At 36.0% G+C, this 25,872-nt stretch overlaps 1 protein-coding gene and 1 pseudogene across 1 annotated transcript; both read right to left on the minus strand.

Annotated features, from left to right (window-relative positions):
* Positions 1-5,334: 5,334 nt before the first annotated feature.
* Positions 5,335-6,168, minus strand: LOC110918137 (annotated as a pseudogene).
* A 16,873-nt stretch (positions 6,169-23,041) lies between these two features.
* LOC110919545 lies at positions 23,042-23,636 on the minus strand. The gene is made up of 2 exons (XM_022163812.2): positions 23,438-23,636; positions 23,042-23,349 (listed from the first exon to the last, which is right to left on the minus strand). Exons 1-2 carry the CDS (start codon positions 23,634-23,636, stop codon positions 23,042-23,044), a joined length of 507 nt encoding a protein of 168 aa, XP_022019504.2.
* Positions 23,637-25,872: the final 2,236 nt, after the last annotated feature.

The following is a 25,872-nucleotide window of genomic DNA, read 5'->3' on the forward strand; positions in this document are numbered from 1 at the left end:
AATTAATCCGCTGCTAAAAGGTATCGTCTGTTCTCATAACTTTTGTTTATGCTAACGACTGTTGACTTACACTATTCCCAACCTCTGTTGTTAGCCAACAGAGGTTTCCAAACAACTGTCATCCATTATCACAAGAGAGGTTCTGACGTGGATAGATGTTAGCCATTAGATATTTGTAATTACTGCCACGTCAGCATTCACTTTTTCACTCTATATAAATGTTGTTTCATCCCCAAATCGAGCTTCTACCACTGCCGTCTCGAATTCAAAATTTTCAAAAGCAGTTTCCAACATATTAAAAACCCTCAAACATAACCCCTGTTTCATCCCTAAATCACCTTCTTCTCCGAAACGGCGAGTAAAAAAACAGCACGTAAAAACGGCGCGATAAAAAACGGTGCGTAAAAAGTAGTGTATTGCGGATGGTAATGTAAATGAAACTGCATTTATCTACTACTGGTAATATATTACGGATGCACATGTGAATATGTATCCGTAGAAAAATGCACTTTCATTTTCATTATCATCCGCTATACACTACTTTTTACATTACCAATATTAAGAATGCACATGTGCATCATTATGTATAACCATGATATAACGTGTTTTGGTACAAAAAGTTTGTGATTTTAAATGATGAAGTAGGCCCATATATATGTTTTTTGATTAGTTATATCTAATGGTTGATAATTTGTTTATATTTGTCACTTGATGATGTAATATGTTGTTTGGATGGTATAAAGGGTGTTGGTGTACATGTAATAAAATGAATTATTTGTAATGGTATTGTATTATGGAAGGTAGGAGGCAATGGTATTGTATTACGGATGGTAGGAGGTAATGGTAGTGTATTATGGATGGTATGATAGATGAAAGGGAAAGTGTATTCAAAGTGGTGTACCAAAACACGTTATAACATGTTCATACATATAGATGCACATGTGCATTTCTAGTGTTGTTAATGTTATAACATCTTCATACATATAGATGCACATGTGTATTTCTAATATTGTTAATGTAAAAAGTAGTGTATTATAAATGGTAGTGTAAATGAAAGTGCAATTGTATGATATTAGTAATGTATTACGTAATTTGTCGAATAAATGATAAAGTGCAATTGTGCATATTACAGAAATATAATATTTTATTATCTAAAAAAATTACACAAAAGAAATTAAAAAAATTAAAACTCCTCGTCAGAAGTTACTTTGTCTGAGAAGTATCCATCACTTCCTTCATCTTCTTCTTCGGAGTCTTCTTCTAGTCTTTCATCCAAGTCATCACTTTCACTTTCATTAGCTTCTTGTTGTTGAAGATTTTGAAGCCTCCATTTGAACATATCATGCATCAACTCCATTTTTAAGTCCATGTCTATGTTCAAACATGTGGCGTTGTGTAACTCTTCCATGAAACCAGCCCACTGCTTGGTCATGATGTCTTCAAGCATGTAGTCTTCCTGCTCTCCTTTGTCACATATAATGGTCACCATGTCTGTTTCTTCGTCAAAACGCCATGATGTGATGACTGGGTCCATTTTTCCATCTGCTTTGCTTGGTCCAAATTTCCTTGTTAATCTTCTCATAAGCTTATGTGTTTCATGACATTCTTTATCAAGAGGGATGCCAAGCGATAGGATACCCCTCTGTACCTCTTCTTCCATTTTTAGAATTGCTTTGATTGTCTTAACAAACACCCTTCTTCTGTTGTCAAAACGTATGACGAATCTTTTGATTCTTATGGTGTATTTCCATGAAACGATGGTTGCCATTTTTGGCGTTTTGTTTAAACTTGGCGTTTTGGTAAAAGAAGTTGTTTAGAATGATGGATTGAAGTGATTATGGAAGCGATGTTAACGTCGTTTATATAATGATGTTTTTGGCGCGTAATTTAGGAGGGAATTTCTTCTAATAAATGTTAATAATTGAATTTCAGTTACTGTTTGTTTCTTCTACCTGTAATCTGCAACACGTTTTATCACTAAGCTTTGTCGTTTTGTATTAATGGCGTTTTATTTGTTTTGAATGGAGTGTTCTCATTTTAGTTGGCGTTTTGAATTTGAGCGGTAAAAGATCTTTTTTACCCTTAATGAAGCGCGTCCACTTAATAAAATTGATGTTATTTTTGAAACGCCACCGCGCCATTAATTTTCTAGATCTAGATTTTTTTAGTCGTATGATTGTAATTATCTTTTGTAACTTACATGTATTTTAATAGACACAAGGGTATAATTGTATTTTTCTATCTCCATTTAATTAATTGATTTTTTTCTCTCTCCTGATTTGTCTTTCATATTAAAAGAATACTTAATTACACTCTCTATATTTTTTTCTCTAACAAATTACCTAACTTAACATTTGATAATTTAAAAAAAATACAAACATTATCAAATGTTGTTGAATCTAGAACACGATTAAAAATTTTTAATTACATTCTCTATACATATATGTATTAGATTAATGTTTGATGAAAAGATGCATAGTGGAAACAAGATTTAATAATACACAGGTGTATAAGTCTGGTATATACCGACATGTATACACTATGTACTTGAATAATACACATGTGTATACGTCTAGTATATACCGACCTGTATACACATATGTACTCGAATAATACACAGGTGTATAAATCTGGTTTATACAGACTCGTGGGAACAAGATGTAATAATACACAAGTGTATAAGTCTTGTATATACTGACCTGTATACACATTAGTTAAAAACATTATTTAATTAGCTTTAATATTTAATTTTAAAAAGAACATAAGAGTTTATTTAAAAAAAAAAAACATTAGCCCTTCAATCTCTTATAATTAAAACAATGGAGAAATAATTAAAAATGAGAGAGAGAGAGAGAGAGTTAAGAGATGAGAAAATTAAGAGATTTTAATTAAATATACTTGGTTAATGTCAATCTTACCCTTTTAATCTAAAAAATGATCAAGGGCCAAGATTAGTTCACTTAATTCACTCTCAAGAAGTTGTTCACAAATAAACCTAACCCTATATATATATATATATATATATATATATATATATATATATATATATATATATAAACCCAGTTAAAAACGCTATAAAACACCCAGTTCAAATAAACGCCATGAAAAAACTCAGTTGAAAATGCCATAAAACACTCAGTTCAGAAAAACGCCATGAAAATATCTAGTTAAAACGCCATAAAAACACCTAGTTCAGAAAAACGCCATGAAAATACCTAGTCTAAAACGCCATAAAACACCCAGTTTAGAAAAACGTCATAAAACCGAGTTAATTTTTTTTCGAAAAGTATATCAATAGTATACTCGTTGGAAAGATAAAAAAACGCTGAGTTTTATGGTGTAATTTTTTTCAAAAAATAATCGCGTATAAAAATGTTATTGTCGTTTAAATATGATGGGGGAAAATGGCATGTGATTAGCATGTGCACCTTTGTTTGGATCTTCCTATTTTACCCCTCCTGGTAGTTCCAAGGCCCCTATTATATACAAAAATGTCACCGCATCAATCTCAGCCACAAACCACTAAGATCTTGTGGCTGAGAATCGTTCTCACACTTTGCGGCGTTCTCTCCTGATCCTGTTCCTATATATATAGGGTTGGGTTTATTTCAGAACTCTAAATAATTACAGAACTTTTAGAACTCCTAATAAGCAATCATTTTATATATATTTCTATTTAGGATCTTTTTATCATCTATTATATGTATTTCTTTGATTACATACATGTTAAAGTAGTTTACATATGTGTAATAGCCAAATTATATATGTGTGTCATAACTAATTACATATATGTAAAAAAACTAATTTACATACGTGTAATTATAAAATTACATATAAAAATGATAAAAATTACTCTTAACATGTATGTAATCATAAAAATACACATAATAAACGATAAAATTATCCTAAACATAAAAATATATAAATAAAATGATTGTTTATTAGGAGTTCTGCGATTTTTGTAAATATTTATGGTTCTGAAATGATCCTTACCCTGTATATGTGTGTGTGTGAACTATAGAGATATATCCTTGATGAGTTAAGAAAACCAAATAAACCCAAATGGGTGGACATAAATCATGCCACGTGTTACACTTTTTGACAGTCATATTTTTTGATATTATAATATTTTTCGTGTCATAGGAGAGGGGAGAAAGAATGTGTTATTGTGTTACACATTTTATGGGTTTTGATAACAGTTTTTTCAAATTTTTTTGAACTTTAACTGTTACAATTTTCAATATTTTCAAAATTTACGAAGGGTTTTAGTTTGCAGTGCACGTTACAATATGTTACATTTTTATGAAGTTTTTTGTGTAACACTTATAGGTAGACAACTTTTTTTTTGAACGGCTAATTTCTTTAATCTCCTGCCGTCTGTGGGACTTGAACCCAAGACCTTCCCCTTCCCAACCTAGGTGTTTCAAAGGATTTGCCTTTACCAATGGACCACCACCCCATTGGTAGACACCTTATTATGTCTCTGAAAAACACTTTTTGTTAGATTGTTACAAATACTAAAGAAACATTTTTTGTATTTAATTAATCTCCACTGTAGATTAAATGGATGGATAGTGGAGGTGAGGTTTCCTTGATTTTCTTAACTCACCAAGGTTTTCTCTGTATACTTCTCTTATATATATATATATATATATATATATATATATATATATATATGTTCAAGTTCCTGTAAAAAGGGCGAAGTTTGTTAGAAGTGTGAGAAATATTATAGAGACGACCCATGACATTATTCAATTATATGGATTAAGGGTAATAAGGTAATTAACTTCAAAAACCAATTTAAAGATAAAATAGATTGTAACCGCTTTAGGAGTTATTTTAGGAGATATTTTCTTACGTATCAATAACTGATCTTCCTGATCTTCATCGACAATAATTTGTTATTTTGCAGGTATAAAACGCCATATGAATTTAAAAAAAAAAACTGACTTGAATCATAATACAATCATGGTGTTTTAACATCTGGAATGATTGTATTGATATTCAAGTGATGGTGTTTTAACACCATATAGGGATGATTGTATTGCTATTCTAGATGTTAAAACACCATGACTTGAAAGCAATACAGAATCATTCCAGATGTTAAAACACCATGACTTGAATCACAATACAGTTTTTTTTTTAGATTTCAGATGTTAAGACAGCATGACTTGAATCACAATACAATGTTTCAAGACGTTTAAAACACCACGCCTTGAATCACAATACAATTAAAACACCATTGTCTGAACATAAACGAAACACCATGGACTAAAACATCCGATTGAAACGTAATTTTTTATAAGAGTAAATTACAAGTTTTGTCCTTTATGTTTGTCCCAAATTTCAGGCGCTGTCCTTTACCTTTAAAATTGATGAGTTTTGTCCTTTATGTTTGAAAATGTTGCACGTTACGTCCTTTATGGCAAACTCAGTTATATTTTTCAGTTAAATGAAGTCATGTGCAGGGCACATGAGGGTAGAAATGTAATTGCACCTGCCACTTGTCTTTCCCCTTTAATTATAACCACATATGCCCCCATTCCTACACTCGCCATTGCTGATATTCCTTCTTCCCAAAAACTGCAACATCCGGTTCAACAATATTAAACAACTTAGCCACAACAATAGTCACCCCTCTAAAAAACACAGGCCTACTCTTCCCACACATCCCTTTCTCCAACTTCTCAACTCTAACCCATGTCTCATGCCCCCCACCCTCCAAACAACACACACTCCCCCCTCATTACCCACACCCAATTCCCCTGTTTCAACCTCATAATCATACATGTTTTGTGGATTAAAAACAACATCAACTTCGTTTGGCAGTGATTTGAGTTTGTTGATATCGCCTTGGAAGTCAGATGGGTATGTGGAGAGATCTCCGTTGATGGTGAATTGGTTCGGGTTGATGTAGATTGAAACGACGGTGAGGTGGGTGTGTTTTTGGGCTTCTGTGATGAGGGAGAGGTGGCCTTGGTGGAGGTAGCCCATTGTTGGGATTAAGCCGATTGTTTTGTTTTTGGCTCACATTGATCTTGACCAGTTTCTCATTTCTTGTTTGTTTCTGATGATTTGTGGTTCTTTCTGTGACATTTTGATTAGGGTTTATGCGGTTGAGGAGATGAAGATGGCGGGGTTGGTTTAAAATGGCGGCCGGTGTGATTGTGATTTGATGAATATTGGTAACCATGCGGTGCGGGCGGTTTTTGAAAATGGACTTTATAATTAAAGGGGAAAGATGTGGTTATAATTAAAGGGGAAAGATGTGGTTATAATTAAAGGGTAGATGTGGTTATAATTAAAGGGGAAAGACAAGTGGCAGGTGCAATTACATTTCTACCCTCATGTGCCCTGCACATGATTTCATTTAACTGAAAAATATAACTGAGTTTGCCATAAAGGACGTAACGTGCAACATTTTCAAACATAAAGGACAAAACTCATCAATTTTAATGATAAAGGAGAGCGCCTGAAATTTGGGACAAACATAAAGGACAAAACTTGTAATTTACTCTTTTTATAATATATAAGTATAGCAATATGGTACTCATATTGTAGATAAAAACCACTTGTCATAGAGTGTAATTTTTTTTTTAAAGTTACGTATAAAAAGTTATTGACGTTTAAAAAAAAGGGAAACTTGCATGTTCATTGCATGTGAGTTTCTAAATTTAAAACTTTGTAAATTTACTTTATACCTTTAATCTAGAAAATTAATTAGTTTAATGGTAAACATTATTTATAATTTTGTAATTATGATCTCAACCATTAGATTTTAGATCCAAGGATGTAAAACACTTCCTACACTTCTCACACACAACCCTCTTTTTTAGGATAACTATTTTGATGAAAATGGATTTTTTTAAGGGGAATTTTATTCCCACACCTCATTATCTATTTGCGCACCCTGGATTTTCAATACACATCGTATAGCACTATACGATGCATATTGAAAAAGTTAAAAAATATTGCAGACTGACAGGTGCAGGTGTTGTCTGGCGGCTGGCATCATACGCATCGTATAGGCTTATATGATGCGTATTGGCACCCTGAATTTTTGAAGTTTATTTTTTGTGTGTTGTATTGGGATTTTGGTGTTTTGGGTTTGTTATTAGTGTTTATTATTAGTTATTTTTATTTTAATAAGTTTTAAAATCTTTACTATTTTTTTATCGTTAAGTATCGTATTATTTTTATATCGTACCGTATCACATTTTTAACTTAATATCGTATTATCGATTGTACGTAACCAAGCATACCAATCTAAACAGTTAAAATAAACAATCACAAATACAAATAAACTGAAACTGCAAATTTAATTACATAATAAGTTTGTACATACACAGGCAATTGTTCAAAATACATAAACCGTCAAAATACAACAAAAGTACAACGATCCTAAAGCTATGGATCCTGAGTGGTGCCTGAGGGCCCCGCCCCCGCAGTGCCTGAGGTCCCCGCCCCCTGATCCGAACCGGACTGCTCACTACGCCGGAATGCCTGGATCGCCTCCATGAGAAGACGCTCCATACGGCCGTGAGCGGCCCCCATCCGCGCCTGCATCCGGTCCTCCAACTCAGCCAACGCACGTGCCACAGGTGGATCGAGCTCGTCGTTGAATACGTGCTAGGGGTACTAAGGCACCCCATGTGGCTGCGCCTGCTGTGCCGGAGCACCTAACGGAAATGGAGCCGGCGGGGGAGATGGTGGTGGCTCAACGTGGTGACCATCGTCGTCATCGGAGTCATCGCCGCCGTCGCCCTCTGCTGCATCACCATCTGCCGGCTGACCCTCACCCTGTGCCGGCTCCGGAAGCAACTCGGGTAGCACGTCTGGGAGAGCGACGGGGGCGAAGACCTGCCCGTTCCCTCCTATAAGTCGCAGACCGAGCCCTGGGAAGTCATGCGTCATGTGCATGCCGATCAGGGTAGCACGGGTCAACAAGCTCGGCTCCACCACGCCCCCATCCGAGAATAATTGGTCCTGCTGGGGAACAAGGCCCAAGGAGACGGCGATACGTGTGATGTACACCCCCCCCCCCCGTACAGCACAGACCTGTCCTGCCTGTGGAGGGCGCACCTCTCCCCCCATATAAGGCAGTACAGGTAAAAGAGATCCCCCCTAAGTGCACCACTCGCGACTCTTCTCACGTGGTGCTACAGATGTGGCAATAAGCTTGTGCAGGTAGCAGTAGAGGGGATCGGTGATAAAGAAAGCCCTCTGCTTCGACGTCGTGCCGAAGAGACGCGTGCTGATCACCTGCCAGAACCTCATCAGAGTCGTACGGGGGGCCATCCATATGCCGTCGGTGTAGATAGGGGTGTCTAACTCGTCCACCCTGCAAAGGCCGGAGTGCTCGGCAAACTGTCTGAGTGACATCAAATGCCACTTCACCGCTAGATGAATGCTGACCTCTATCCACGGGTTATCCTCATCATCATCCTCCTCCGGACGGTCTACAGGCCTGGGAGTGTAGTCGAACAACCTGTAAGATGGTGTGTGTGCAATATCGAACAACCTGTCACACAGTGTGGTTAGTATGCATTTCGCATACAAAACAAAGAGAAAACAGTAACAAATAGCATACCTCGACCATGGAGTATCGTGTCCGATGAACTCTCGGGCTCTCGCCGCCTCCGCGACCTCTTCTAGAGCTCCCAAATCGAGGGCACAGTGGCCGCCTATCTCCATACGACGAAACTTTTCACATCTGTGATAAGCCTCGCTCCCCTTCTCGAACCTCAGATAATCATTCTCCAATAGGGGATCCTCTCCAGGGTCAGCGCCACGCCCGCGCCCACGTCCAGCGCCACGGTCGCGCCCACGGCCGCGTCCACGTCCACGCCCACCAAGCACCGCCATCGCGATCAACGTCCCCGCCGCTCCATGTGCGCGGCCACGTCCACCTCCACCGCCACCTCGACCGCCACCGCCACCGCCACCTCCCCGGCCTCTCCCTCTACCCATAGAGACTTCCATATCTGCATGACTAAACAATTTTAATCCATTTTTTTTTCAAAATATAACAATTTTTATTTAATTAAAAAAAATATATAACACCGCCACCTCCCTGGACGACCCCGGCTATATATTATAACAATTATCTATCTACGACGTATTAGGTTTCGAGGCTCGTTACGGACCTACGCGCGATACGAACGTTTCGACTAAAATATAAAAAAAGTATATATTTACGACGTCTTAGGTTTCGACGCTCGAAATGGACCTAATCGCGTTACGGACGACCCAAACGGTATATTATAACTATTATCTATCTACGACGTATTAGGTTTCGAGGCTCGTTACGGACCTACGCGCGATACGGACGTTTCGACTAAAAAATAAAAAAAACAGTATATTTATGACATATTAGGTTTCGACGCTCGAAATGGAACTAATCGCGTTACAGACGACCCGAACGGTATACTATAAGTATTATCTATCTACGACGTGTTAGGTTTCGAGGCTCGTTACGGACCTACGCGCGATACGGACGTTTCGACTATAAATAAAAAAAAAATATTTACGACGTATTCGGTTTCGATGCTCGAAATGGACCTAATCGCGTTACGGACGACCCGAACGGTATATTATAACTATTATCTATCTACGACATCTTTGGTTTCGACGCTCGTTACCGACCTACGCGCGATACGGACAGTTCAAATTTTCTTGAAAAAACACTAAAATTATGAACTGATACGATGCGTATAGGTTGATATGTATCGTATCAATTCATATGTTCTTGAATAAAACCCTGAAATTATGAATCCATACGTATCGTATAGGCCGGTACGCATCGTATCGATTCAAAAGTTCTTGAAAAAAAATTTGAAATTTTGAATCGATACGTATCGTATAGGTCGATACGTATCGTATCGATTCAAAAGTTCATGAAAAAACCCCAAAAAACCCCAGTTTTCAACCCAAAAATCACACTAAACCTACGGGTAAAATGCAAAATTGAAAACGTTAAAATGATGAGGGTTTGGAGATGAATACCGTACTAGTCTTCGATCTTGAAATCTCGACCGTATGACGACCGTATGTATACCACCGTATGTGTGTGTATGTTTGGGTGTATTTTGAGTTTTGTTTGTTTTTGGATCGTATCAACCCCCTGTGTTTTAAGGGGTTATATCGTTTTCTCATTCTATACAAATCGTATAGATCTATACGATGGGTAGTAAATTACCGATATACCCCTGTTTTTAAATAAATCCAGGGGATAATACGCATAGTATATATCGATACGATGCGTGTTTAAGTGTAATACGATACAACTTTGGCCTATATGATCGTATATGCCATATTTTGAAAATTTGGTTTTTCGTGTTTTCCTCGGTTCGACGCGTATACGAGTCGTTTTTGACGAACTTTCGCATATTTTGTCATTTTATGACGTATGACTTCAACATACGTCGTTTCGGTGACGTTCGGTTGCGTGCGAATATCATATTTGACGATTACGTGCTGTTTTGTTTGGAGTCCACTTGTACTACAGAGTGCCGTGTTATATGTATACGCTCGTGGAAATATCATTTAGTCGCGTATTTTTGCGTATATTAGAGCATTTTAGCATATTTTAAGGTATTTTAACATATTTTCATGTATCTTGGGGTATTTTAAGGTATTTTAGTGCATTTTAGCATATTTTAGCGTATTTAATTGTACTTTGATGTATTTTACCGTATTTTCGAACATTTTAGCGTACTTTAGAGCATTATATCGTATTTTAAGGTATTTTAACATATTTTCTTGTATCTTAGGGTATTTTAAGGTATTTTAGCGTATTTAATTGTACTTTGACGCATTTTACCGTATTTTCGAACATTTTAGCGTACTTTAGAGCATTACATCGTATTTTAAGGTATTTTAACATATTTTCTTGTATCTTAGGGTATTTTAAGGTATTTTAGTGCATTTTATCGTATTTTAGCGTATTTAATTGTACTTTGACATATTTTGCCGTATTTTAGCGTATTTTTAGCGTATTTTAGCGCATGTTTGCGTATTTTAGCATATTTTAGCGTATTTAATTGTACTTTAACGTATTTTGATGTTTTTTAGCGCATTTTCGAATATTTTACCGTATTTTCGTATTACAAATTAATCAATATAATGCATTGATTTGGCAATAAACAAATGGAATACATTATACAAATAAATTATTCTTTAAAATTACAAATCAATCAATAATAAGCAATGTAGGGTCAATGTTAGGCTTCATTAGCATATCATACCACGCTATCCGTTCCGTGTAGTTTTCCGTCCAACGTAAAGCTTCTTGGCGTGCGCGTCTACTCCACGAAAGGTTCGGTGGCGGCATTGGATAGTCCCCTTCAAGTCTGACGTGGATAAAATGACTACGATTAACAAATAACAGTGAAACGAACTGATCAGGGTCACGTGCGTCTCTGGATCATATAAGGGAAATACAGTAGAACAACCTTGGATGTCTAATATGTGAACAATCACACCAAACCTATTGGCAAGAAGGAGTGCTTCTTGAGGCATATCTATCCAATGTTCCCTGGGTGCCATTCCAACCCCGGTAAAATCTATTCTCTGTACTTGTTGGTCGTAGTCCCCTGGTAATTCACTATCGAAGATGTACTTCCACATTTCTTTGTTCAGACCCGTCAGCTCTTCAAGTAGTTGGTTTCGAATATACCCAAAGTAATCTTGTTCAAACCCTAAACCCACAGCCGCCGCCCGAAACCCACAATGTCCATCCGGCCTAACATCTTTTATTCTTGAAATGTAGCGGTGGAACACTTTTGGAATTTGTTTTTTTGTATTTGTGCGCATATTCAAGCATTCCCTCATCAGTGATTAACGGAAAGGCATTGCCCTTGCCAGGCTCTTCTTCACGTGAAGATGTTGAACGACCGCGTCGATTTAACGACCTTTGAGACTTTAGAGACATTGCAGACGTAGACGGTATTAGGGAATCTTGCGATGGTACATAAGAGCTATGTCGAGGAGGGTCACACCTACTTTGTTGTCTGGGAGGCCCAACTGAGCTATCTCTAGCAACTTGCTCTTTTCTTTGTTGTTGGACCTTGGAAGTTGGCCGCCCGCGAGTGTTTCCTTGTACGATAAGCAGTTTTTTGTCGCTCATATATTGGTTTACCACCGCCATGGTCTTCGATAAGACGCTTTTCCTCACTTGCGGGGATTGGGTAGACAATTTTTGTTTCACATATTCTAATTGTTTGTCTACATCAACATCTTCCTCGTCAAAATTTGATGGGTTCAGGTCAAGTTTTCTCCAGAAAATGTCTATATCTTCGAGCTGAATGACGCAGTCTGCAAAACAAAAAAAAGAGCATTAGACAATCATATTAAATTAAGACAACAAAACATTTTTTATAAGTCTATAAGTACCTGTATTCTGCAATCTCTCCAGGCGACAGGCACACAACAACCCGGCACCCGAGTACAGCTGGCAGCCACATGTTGATCCGAATGACCGCAACGTGTCTATTCTCCGTGTTAGCTCGTTTTCCAATAGGTTAAGAGCATGGATGGAAACTTTAAGAAGTAGGTTGCAAAACATAGGAATCTAAAGGTGGCTGTTCATTCGCTTGGTGCGGCTTTCTTCCAAGGATTTCTTTATTTGCACATATTGCTTTAGTACCAAGGTGTCCACCTTTTTCACCAGCGATTCCAGACTGCATCTCGGTGTAGTAAGTGTTTCTTTAATGAAGCATGTGCACCTTTAGCTCTGTTTGTCGTAGTTTGCAAGAATGTCAGGGTTTGATTGGTCCATGCAGATACGAACAATTGTCTGGAGGTGTTTAACCAGTTATTCCGTAGGTAATCAAAAACATCTGAAAAAAATAAACATATTCAAATTATATATCAATTTGTATGAATGTATTTACTTAGAGAGAACATACATGTAAGTTGTTGATTGACAAGGTGTGTCTGAAGGTTGAGGACGTTATATTTGTATAACTCTTCGGTAGCGGAATTACACACTGTTTTCCACTGATTTATAAAGGCATCCCAATCTTGCCCATTAAACAAACCCTTGTAGTGCTTCACAATATTTTGTAAGATGTGGAACCTGCAGAGATATCTGTGTGCGCCAGGGAATATTTTTCTACACGCGTTTATCAGTGCCTGGTCCCTGTCCGTTAGAATTATACGCGGCTCCATGCACTCGTGCAGCATAGACCTGACCCTCTCCAAGACCCAGACGTACATTGCCTCCTGCTCGTTTGATAGAAATGCATGCGCAACACAGAAGGTGTTGTTTGTCGACGTCATACCCACAACTTGCAAAAATGGAAGATTTTACATGTTAGTCTTGTAGGTAGCGTCGATCATAAGCACATGCGGGAATGCCCTCCACATTTCAAAGGACTTATCGTGATAGAAAAATATATGCTGAACGACGTTGGTGGAAGGTTCCGCCTGTATGTAATAGGTCAACTTTTTTTCTTGGAGGATTTGTTCTAGTCGCTGCATGGGAGACGGTTTTTCTCGAACTTCGTGGCCCTAATCTTTTGGCGAGCGTTGTGTATGTCATTTGGAACACATACGTTCTTAGGGTTCTGTTCGGTTACGGCCTTCCAGATTATGGGGTTGTATGTCTTGATCTGTCAGCTCTTGCACCAGCCTAAACTCATTAGGAGTAAGCCTCCTGGCATACGCGTAACCCTCCAGATGTTCAGCAGGGCCGTGGTTGTGCGCCCCGTTAAAATTTTTGTTCAGATAATCGATCCGCCAAGCCCGACGACTCTGTTCGAGACGACCTATCACCATAAAAGGGCACGAGCATTTTTTGCTGCCGGTTTTCCTACGACAACATTGGAGCCACACTCGGTTATCCTTGGACCGTCTGGTAACAATTATGTATCCGTTGGCTAAACCCTTCCTTTTACCCAACTTTCCAAATCATCGCGGGATAAAAAATCCTAAAAATATAACAAGTAATTTAAAAAAATATAACAATTTTGAATATGCTTTTTTAAAAATTCTTAAAAAAATATAACAATTTTAATTAATTTTATAAAAACCTAACATTTTAATTGATTTTATAAAAATATAACATTTTTTAATTAATTTTTTATCCTATTTACAAAATATTACAATTTTGAATGTATTTTTTCTTTACAATTTTTTATATTGTACAAATTATTATTGTTTTTTTATTGCGAGGAACGTGCGAATTATGCATCGGTTTTGAAATGAACGAGGTAACAAGTATTAAAACACATAAAAATTGAGATAAAGTAAAAGAGAGGCTTGATAAAACATCGGATTGTTTCGGGTTTAGAAACTTCGACTATTCCAAAGTGAATCGAAAGTCCTTTCAAATTAGGGAAACGTGCTTTGGTCTATAGGTAAAATACTCTCGTCGAGAAGCGATTACCGGTACTTTACCCTTCCAGTTACTACACGTCCCAAATCGATTGAAAAATCGAAACTTTGGCGGGATTGAAAATCGAGGAACGGGACTAGTCGACAAGATGCGGGTTTCACCCCTAACTTGGTGAAATCATCTCGTTTCTATAATACGAGTGTCTTCAACTCTTCAACGAATATTTTGATTAATATTTAAAAAAATATTTTAATGTATTTTTTTTATAATATTTAAAAAAATATAACAGGTTTAATTAATTTTATAAAAATATTTTATATAACATTTATTAATTAAATATTTATCGTAAACACACTATACATACTTGTATTAAACCGAAAACTCAAATTATTACCTTATTGGCGATCTTGGAGCGAGCACACTTTTGCACAAGCCGTCGGTTTGAGTTCAAGCATTACATCATATGCTCGAATCCCTCAAACCTTGGCTCTGATACCACCTTGAAACGCCCGTATTTGCGTCTAGAAGAAATGACATCCAAAAGACGCTTGAAACATAAACTTTTAAAATGTACAAATCTTTCATAATTTAAAGGGTAAAAACGCTAGTATCATTAACCCATGATTTTAACAAAATTTGGGCATGACCCGTCCGTAAGACGAGTGTATCCCTGTATTAACCATCAACAAACAAACAAGTTTACGACCCGTTTGACTAGACACTACTAAAAAAAAAACCATACACCAAGTATTAACAAGTGTAACTACTAACAATGTTATACAAAAACAAGCATTTGACCCAAAACATTAATACATAATAGCGGAAGCGCTTGATGTTCATTAAGTGTGCATATGCTCGCTCCAATTTGCCAAGTCGCCTACATTGAGGATTTACCTACATTTGACATAACAGAAAGGTTAGTAATTCGCAACTAACAATTTTCGGTAATAAACCCATTTATTTCTTTCTCGGATAAGCATCATACAATCACTTGTAATAAACCCATTTATTTCTTTCTCGGATAAGCATCATACAATCACTTTACTAACCGTTAAACGGTTCCTTACATGCTTGTCTCAAGTAGAGGCTAAGCATACTTAACATACCCGTTAGGAACGGATACTAGCATCATTACATCACCTTCATTCGATTTGTTCATAATGAACAATCATAGTCATTTCATTCTTACTTCATACCCCGATCCGAGAAAAACGGATCGAGTAGACTTTCGTCCATTGCATACATAACTTCCCATACCCGGTTCAACTAAAAGAACCGGATATGATGCATTATCTTTCATAACTTCTTCATTCCTTACAATCCGTTATGACGGACCTTACTTTTACTTTCGAAAAATCAAGAATTCAAATCTCAAAATTTTAGCATAACAACGCAATTTGATTAAGATTATAATGCATATAATATCATAATAAAAATAGGGTGTACGCTAACGTACCTCGATCTTGTGAACCTTCCGATTTCCTAGTATTGGAACCTTCCTCCTTCACGCCTATAATCACACATTCATTCGTTTATTTAGTACACCAACATCTCATTCATTCATCTTTCAAATCAAACACATTATTCTTTTAAGCATTTCATCGAACACTTGGTGTTCATCAAAATTACAAGCATTATTTACAAACATACAAGGCATAAATTTCCACTAGTTCATCATATAGTTCATTCCACAATCGATCCTTTTTCATATCTTTATTTACCCTAGATAAATTTTCTATAATTCAAGCATTACAACATCACCATACTTCAAGATTTCACATATCTATAATCACATAGATCATCCTTTTCATATCACAATTTCATAAAATGGGCTTTTACTAAAATCCTTCAAATAACCTAGAATCAAACATGATTCTTGTTCTAGAAGGTAACCCTAACTCAGATTTCACATATTTAGACACAAAATTCGAGATTGGGTCGAGCCCCTCATTATGCAAATCATCAAATTCAGAAAATTAAACTTACCACTTCACAAATTAGGGTTATATTTTCGTAAGGAGGGCTCATGCACTGGATTATCTTATGAATTTGGCATTAATTCTTGATTTCTTGAAGCTAGGGTTTCACCCCCCCTTTCCCTGCTCTCTTGCTCGATCGACCAAACCCAGATATGGGTGTTTGGTTTTAATTTTTTTTTTGTTTATTAACTAAAACATTAACCCTCCCATTTAGAAAGAGTGTTCAAATTAGGTTTTCCCATAAACTAGCTTATCATTTTTGTCATAATTCATTAATATGTTAAATTATTTGTTTATTTTCACTTATTATTAAACTAAATAAGTTGGGCTAAGAAGATCATTAGAGGCATTGTTATGATCACGTGCTGGGCCATCTGGAAGGAACGAAATAAAAGGATCTTTGAGGGGCACATTCCTAGAGTAACCGAAGTTGTGGCTTGTATCAAAACTGTTTCTTTTCTTTGGCTGAAATGTCGATCTAGATTTAAATCTTTAGATTGGAAGGATTGGAGGGTAAACCCTTTGTATATGATGTAATTGTTTTTGTTGGCGGTCCTTGTATTGAGGTCGCACCCTTTGTTTTTTTATTGAAGTTCACAGTTCAAAAAAAAAAATAAGTTTTGGGGTGTTACAAGTCTACCCCCCTTAAAGGAGGTTTCGTCCCCGAAACCTTTCTCATTCCAACTAGACCACTTCTACTCTTACTTTTTCATCTATTCATTCATGATGCTTAATACAACATAGATGCATTCGGGATCTTGGCCAGAGTTTTATTCTTGCATAAACGTATTTGTACGCATTGTCCCTCCGTTCTTAAATCAAGTAAATTACTTTCATAATCACATATAAGTCAAAATCTGATCCAGAGCTCTTATTAGTGTCGTTTTCACTTTATAATGCTAGTTCCTAGCATACCTCATCACTGGCAGTTCGTTCATTGAAATTTATTCCAAATGTATACTATTGGTCGTACAAGCTTATGCTTACGGCTTGTTTCTATCTTTCTAAATAAGCGTAACGTATTCATACATTTGCTAATATAAATAAATCGATTTATTTCATTCTGCACACGAATCATGCATGATATGATTCATTGTTGTAATCATGAGCAAACCCCATTATCCCATTACTAACGTTCTTCTAATTACTTTCTTATTCATATGGGGGCTGAGCATAACATTTTACGTATACTATAAACATTTAATGACTTAGTGGTACTAATACAAAGCTACCCACTTCCTAATTACTTTTTTTTCATACTTAATATGAATATAAAATATCATTCTACGGTTACTTCCGTCACTTGAACTAATTACAAGTTTGAGTTTAGCCTCAAATTTAATCCTTCCCACACTTTATTATTAGCTCCTTGCATGAACTACTTATGATAACAACTAGGTATGTTGTGTACGAGCGCCATACGAGTGTTTAACCAATTCAGCTCAAACTTTAATTTAAGGGCTTTAGATCCCCCTCTTAATGACATTCATACCTTCTCACACTGACCATTACGGGTCGATCATTGTATACCATACCATAATTATTCTACCATTCATTTTGTTCATACTTACAATTAAATCTATGGATTTTTAATCATTAATCAAGAATTAAACATTTTACTAACCTCGCCTTCAATGCATAAGTCAGTTATCCGTGTGCCGGATTGATCCGCTTCTTTATATGTACCTCCCGTACCAGAATTGATCTCATTCATTCATGAAATATGCTCCCACTCGTGAGCATCCTTCCACTAGCTTCATTACTATCATCTCACTAAGAATTCCATTATATTTATCTAATAATAAATAGTTAGCACACAACCTTTCATAATTGCGTCCTACAGGGTGTTTGGTCGCCTATTGTCTCTTTCACAATTTTCTTACGTACATGCTAAAACATATTATACATTCCATTTCTTACATACTATCCTTTCATTTTATTGGTTATTTCGTCAACTTTCGCAGTTTGACCTTTCAAGGTCAGACTAACACCCCCTTACTATTATGGTCGCATCGAGGTACACGTTCGTACCTTATACTTGCATAATTGCAAGGACTTCATTTACCTCGTTTGACTTTTCGGAAGTCTAATTGTAAATACATTCTTACATATGTGTCAATTATCCTATTCTGACACATCATTCTCTAGTCGAGCCCTAAGCTCCTATTAAAAATATAATCTTTTTATACGTACCTGGCGCGGGTCAAATCCCTTGACTCGTTATTCATACTTTGCGACGGTTAATACTTTCCAAACTGTGACAATGCATGCCCATACATTATGCTCACCTATAAAATACGTATTGAGGGTGTCGATTTAATAAGGCAATGTGTGCCAATAATACGACCCTTTTTTAATGACTAAAATTTGGAAAGGAAATCTAATAAATACATATAAACGAACAGTAACATATATAATTTTGATGCAAATAATTTGAAAGTTTATTTATGTGATTAGGCGAAGAAAATACAAAATGAAAGTGCCTGTGGTTTTTTAGTAAATAAAACTTTTTTTACGTCTAAAAATATGGAAGGTTAAAACAGTTACAAAAAAAATATTAAATTAAAAGTTTACACAAGAAATGACAATAAAGTCAAGTATTAAAATAACAAACAGTTTATTAAGTGAAATAAATAATTTTTTTAACGTCAAATTTATTAAAATAACAAACAGTTTATGAAGTGAAATAAATAATTTTTTTAACGTCAAATTTGTTTTAATCATTGTCAATTCTCAGACTTGAATTTAAGACCTCTCTATTTCAAACTTAGGTATTTAAAATATTTGTCTTTACCAGTAGATCATCAACCCATTGGTAATATTTTTTTTGTTAGCGTAGGGTTAAACCATTTGGTAGAGAGCTATAAGGCAAATGCTTCATTTTATTTTATGCATCATCTGTTTTATTGTTTGATATTATTGCATGTTATGTTTTGAAAATTATAAAAAGTGATTAGAAAACGTTTTATATATTTTATATTAAATCTTGACAACAATACAAAATCTGTTATGATTATACGAAATATGGTACCTTAGTTTGATACCAGCTGGAGAGCTGACCCAGGTATATATCATTGTGATCAGGGCCGGCCTAATGGGCTTCAGACCCTAGGCATAAGTCTAAGGCCGCACAAATTGAAAGGCCTTCAAATTTGTGATAGGTTTTTCTATACTAGGCCCACTATATATTAACTTATATTAAAAATTTTAATTCTTTTCCAAATGCATATATTGCTTATAGAATTGTGTTAACCATTCTTGTAACCGTTGCTACAACAGAACGTATATTTTCCAAATTAAAGCTAATAAAAAGTTACTTAAGATCTATTATGTCACAAGAAAGATTAAACGGTTTAGCTATTATGTCAATCGAAAAAGATTTTCTAGAGGAACTTGATTACGATGATTTCATCAAACAATTTGCCTCAATTAAAGCTAGAAAAATTAATTTTATTTAAACATATACTATATCCATAAAAAAAACTTATAACTTTCAAAAAAAAATTAACTACGCCAGTTATAAACTATTTAGTTATAAGGGCCGGTCCCAAGCCCGGGTAAAGGAGGGTTTTGTTATTAAATATATTGAAAATGATAATTTTGCAAAAAGGCCTCCATTTCATACTTCGCTTAGGGCCTCCGAAAACTTAGAAACGACACTGAATTTGTGATATAATATGGTGTATATCATAGTTTCTTAGCTTATCGAGCAGTTTGTTGAAGCGTATGAATCAATTCTGAGAAAAAGTAAATGCACGTACATAATCTGATTTGGGAATAGATTAGTGTGGTTCACCCACACACCTATTTACTTTCGATGCTTTAGGCTACCTTATATCAATTTGTAATTAACTAATGTTATGCGTATCTTTTACTTAATTCCGGTTTGAATTTATGTAAATAAAATTACATTTTATTACCCTCTATTCACTCACTAGATAATTTGCTTATGGCATACCTTTCTATTTTTCCTTTTGGTATGACAAGTCTATTGATGATAAAACATGAAAGATTGCATCAAAGTTTAAAAGACATTTGTTTAAATAGACATTGTTATCAGATCGTATATTGTATTTCAAGTTATGTAACGTCAACCCTAGGTTGGGTGTTACAAAAGCAATAAATGTAAAATAGTAAAAGTCCATAGATATCTAAAAACCAATTAATAAGGCTACACGGTATCGGGTCGTCCCCCTACCATCCTGGTCCGTCGCCGGTGTGTACACCGTGCCGCCCCCCCCCCCCTCTCGTCCCGTCCTCAACGTCCTTTTCTCGCCGTTTTCGACGGTCCAAAAAGTGAGGCCCCCTACTAAAGTTACCGTTATAAAAAAAATTAAAATTTCCATTTTAAACAAAAAAACAAACGGTCAAATTTTTAAAAAATATATATTTCTATTCCATTTTCACTTCCATTCACAAATTTAACCCCAAAATTTCATCTCTCTCTCACATAATTTTTATAAATCTTCTTCCACTTTTATAAACCTTATACTCTTTCATGGATCCCTTCAACAACCCGAACAACCCGAACAATCCCAACAACCCGACCCAAGCTAATGTTTTCTCGGTTCCGGGATATTATCCGACGCTAGAACCGAACCAATTCTCGCAATATTCATCAAATGCGTTTGCATCATTCCAACACTCGTCCTTATGGACCAAGGCCCGTATCGAGATATCGACTCGGTCTCCTCAAAGTGGAGGAAAATGAACGCGTCCGTCAATAGGTTTTGCGAGGAATATAATAAATTATATACAAGTGACAGTCGTAGCGGCATGAGCGACGACGATGTGTTCAAAAAAGCGTTGGACAAGTATAAGCAGAACAATGGTCAACTTTGCTCACGTTCGCGCGTGGGCAATTCTAAAAGACGAACCAAAATGGGCGCCGATTCCCAACGAGATGGCGATGGTGAAACACCAAAAAACATCGGAAACGAGTAGTTTTAGCGTCGGTGGATCGGACGCGAGGTGTCACATAAACTTAAATGATGACGCCGACTTTGACGAAGAGGAGTACGCCGTAGATGAAGCGGAGCGACCACAGGGCCGAGACAAATCAAAGAAGGAGCGGGCCAAGGGGAAAGAAAAGGAAAAGGTGGACCCGAAGATGGAAGAGTTTATGGAACAGTTAAAAATGTACAACGACGTCTCGGCCCAAAAGACGAAGGCGAAGGAACGGGCCGTCGAAGAAAAAGCTCGTGTAGCGGAAGAAAAGTTACGCGAGAAGGTCCGATTGTCGAATGAGAAAATAAGAATTTCGGATGAAAAATTCGGCTAAAGGAATGGGAAATGATAACGATGGATGTCGATCAGTATCCCGAGCCGAAACGTTCGATGTTGAAAAAACTTCAAACCGACATCATGAAGAAGCATAATATTATTTATGTCTATGTTTTTTTTTTTTAAGTCTTTGGTTTTTTTTTATTAAGTTTATGTTTTTTTATGTTTATGTAATGTGGTTTTAATATTAATGAAAATATTTTGTTAGTTTATTTGTTAAATGTTAAAAAAAATAGAAGACTAAAAAAAATAAAAAAACATAAAAGTGGTGGAGGACTATGACTAGTACCATCCTCCCATGCCCTCTAGTTTTGGAGGATGGACCATCTTTGGGAGGACTATGACGTGACGCCTACGTGGCGGATCATCCTCCAAGGATGCCCACTAGCCTAAGACTACATGGTATGGTGATGGACCATCCTTGGAGGATGATCCGCCACGTAGGCGACACATCATAGTCCTCCCAAGGATGGATCATCCTCCAAAACTAGGGGGCATGGGAGGATGGTCCTAGTCATCATCCTCCACCACTTTTATATTTTTTTTATTTTTTTTAATCTTCAACTTTTTTTAAACATTTAACAAATAAAGTAACAAAATATTTTCATTAATATTAAAAAACATTACATAAACTTAAAAAAAAATTAAACTTAAAAAAATAAACTAAAAAAAACATAAACTTAAAAACCTAAAGTTAAAAAAAAACTTAAAAATATCCTAAGATATTAAAATAAGCTACTAGTCGTCGTCTTCCATGTGGTGGGCGGGTTCGTTTTGAGCGTTGTTCCAAATGTACTCCACCAAGTCCGCTTGTAGGTTGTGATGTGTGTACTCGTTACGTAGAGCGAAGGCGTTCAAATCTTGTTGTTCCTCACTAACTGGAACAGAATTTCCAGTAGATGCGTTTTCGTCGTAATCGCATATCGCTCTCCCTTCGTCTTCAATGATCATGTTATGAAGGATGATACAAGTGTACATAATGTGTCGTAACCTCCTTGGTGTTTGCGAACGTGCTGGAATAGAAATGATGTGCCATTTTTTTTGTAGAACACCAAAAGCCCGTTCAATATCTTTTTTTGCGCTCTCTTGAAACTTTGCAAACTTTTTCCTTTTGTCGTCGGTCGGGTGCGGGATAGTTTTAACGATTGTCGAGTACGTTGGGTATATCCCATCGGCTAGGTAGTAACCTCGCCTGTACTCCACCCCTGAAACCGTAAAGCTTGTGTCTGGACCTGTACCCGCCACTACATCATCAAAAATCTGTTACTGGTATATGATGTTGAGGTCATTGAGCGAACCAGGTAGACCAAAAAAAGCATGCCATATCCAGAGATCCTGTGACGCAACAGCCTCTAGAATGATAGTCGGATGTCCCTGATCTCCCCTAGTATACTGACCTTGCCATGCAACCGGGCAGTTCTGCCACTGCCAGTGCATGCAATCAATGCTCCCGAGCATTCTTGGGAAACCATGTCTCTGTTCTTTCAGACATCCTAATGTACTCGTCTAATGCATCTGGTGCGTAATCGTACGCAAGTTGGCGAATGGCCGACGTACATTTTTGTAAATTACTGAAACCCCTTTGCCCCCTAGCATCGTTTCGCAATGTAAAAAACGGATCAGACTGGGCCATGTCGCCTGCAATACGTAAGAACAGTTGACGACTCATGCGGAAACGACGTCGAAAAATCTCGGCTGGGTACACGGGTTCGTCGGCAAAATAATCGGCTACTAGTTTATCGTGGCCGGCTATAAATTTAGAACAAAACATAAATGAAATTAATTAAAACATACATTTTAAAATCTATATAAAACATAAGGAAAAAAAATAAAATACCTTCTTGGTCTCGGTTATATTTTGCTCGTCTAGTTAGCGGTTGGGACGACCCTTCAGCGGCCGCCATGAACACCTGAGCCGCGTTCATAATCATGTTGTGCATAATAACATCCTCTTCCGAAGATGATGAATACCACTCGGACGAAGACGATGAAGACATAGAAGAAATTGAAGAAATGGAAGAAACGGGTGAAGCCATGATAATTTTTTAGCGAGAGATGGGGTGGTAGCGGGTAAAAAATGGTACAAAATATGATGATTTTTTATAAAAAGGGAAGAGTGGTTTATAAAATGTGAGAGAGATGGGGTGGTAGTGGGTGAAAAGTTGTGAAAATAGGGGTTAAAGATGTGAGTATTTATAAAAATGGAAGTGAAATGGAGTTTTTTTTTTAATATAGCCGTTTGAAAAAAGTTTTTTTTTTTATTTCTAACGGTCAAAAGGTGGGGGACCAGTGGCGGATATACCTTAGGCCGGGGGGCAACGCCCGCTACGGCTTGGCGCGGAAAAATTTGGAAAAATTAGTGTAAATTTTGGAAAAATTTGAGGTTTTTTCGATTTCGTTACGGCTTATTTATAAAACGTTACGGCTTGGCGGATTTTCTAGATCCGCCGCTGTGGGGGACCCACCTAATTTGCATCGTCGCAAACGGCTACTTTGGGACGGAGAGGACGGGGACGGTAGGGGGCGGCACGGTGTTTGGACCGTCGCCGACCCGCGACGGGCCGGGGCCAACCCCCATACCGTGTAGCCTAAGGGTGACTCAACCTTTGTTGAAACCTAAATCCAATTACAAAATCGGGACTTTAATTTCCAGATAAGTGGAACTGACTTTAGCAAATCAAATTGTTGATATGCAAGAAGTTGATTGATGGACCATATACCCGACAGAGAAAAAACAATATGTGGTTACAAAACAGATATACATCAAAAATTGAATACACTAAAAAAATGTGGTTACAAAACAGATATACATCACAAAATTAAATATACTAAAAAAATAGCATGACGGTTTATCAAATATCGGTTGGTTGGCTACATGGCATACTTCAAATACTGGTTGTGAGCGCTTTAGGATTTATTTTAGGAGATATTTTTTTACGTATCAATAACTGATCTTCCTGATCTTTATCGACAATAATTTATTATTTTGCAAGTATAAAACGCCATATGAATTTCAAAAAACCATGACTTGAATTGTAATACAATCATGGTGTTTTAACATCTGCAATGATTGTATTGCTATTCCAGATATTAAAACACCATGACTTGAAAGCAATACAATTATTCCAGACGTTAAAACACCATGATTTGAATCACAATACAAAATTTTAGATTTCATATGTTAAAACAGCATGACTTGAATCACAATACAATGTTTCAAGACGTTTAAACACCACGCCTTGAATCACAATATAATTAAAACACCATTGTCTGAACATAGACGAAACACCATGGATTAAAACATCAGATTGAAACGTAATTTTTTATAATATATGAGTATAGCAATATGGTACTCATATTATAGATAAAAGATGCTCGTCATAAAGTGTAATTTTTTTAAAAGTTAAGTATAAAAAGTTATTGACGTTTAAAAAAGGGGGGAAAACTTGCATGTTCATTGCATGTGAGTTTCAAAATTTAAAACTTTGTAAATTTACCTTATACCTTTAATCTATAAAATTAATTAGTTTAATGGTAAACACTATTTACAATTTATGATTATAATCTCAACCATTAGATTCTAGATTCAAGGGTGTAAAACACTTCCTACGCTTCTCACACACAACCCTTTTTTTAGGATAACTATTTTGATGAGAATGGATTTTTAATGATTAAAAGTTGGAAAGGAAATCTAATCTATACTATATAATAAAAGAAACCTGTTTTGGGACACTTGTCATTCTCTCATTTGATTGATTAAAATTATTAATAATACTAATAATAATAATAATAATAATAATAATAATAATAATAATAATAATATTTAATCTAAATTAATACAAATTTTTATTATTAATAATATTTAATCAAATCTAAATTCTAATCTAATACAAATTTTTATTATCAATAATATTTAATCAAATCTAATAAGAATTCATACGAATTCCAAAGTTGATATTAACTTTCAAATAATTAAAAAAAATCCACCTAACATCACAAATGTTTCTGTTAAATTCGATTAATTAATTTGTTCAACAATCACTATTATCTTTATCATTCAGTACGGTTAACCGATTTATCATCATACAACCTACCACCTATTCAATCATATGATTTTTTCAATCTTATATTAACTAAATAAATAAAGATTAATATTCAATCTTATCCTACTTTAAATATAAAAAAAAAATCTGTTAGTTCAGATTAATATTCAATCTTATCCTACTCTAAATATGAAAAAAATCCGTTAGTTTTTTTAAATATATTTTTTTA

Source organism: Helianthus annuus, chromosome 16, assembly GCF_002127325.2.
Source record: "Helianthus annuus cultivar XRQ/B chromosome 16, HanXRQr2.0-SUNRISE, whole genome shotgun sequence".
In the NCBI taxonomy this organism is placed as follows: domain Eukaryota; kingdom Viridiplantae; phylum Streptophyta; class Magnoliopsida; order Asterales; family Asteraceae; genus Helianthus; species Helianthus annuus.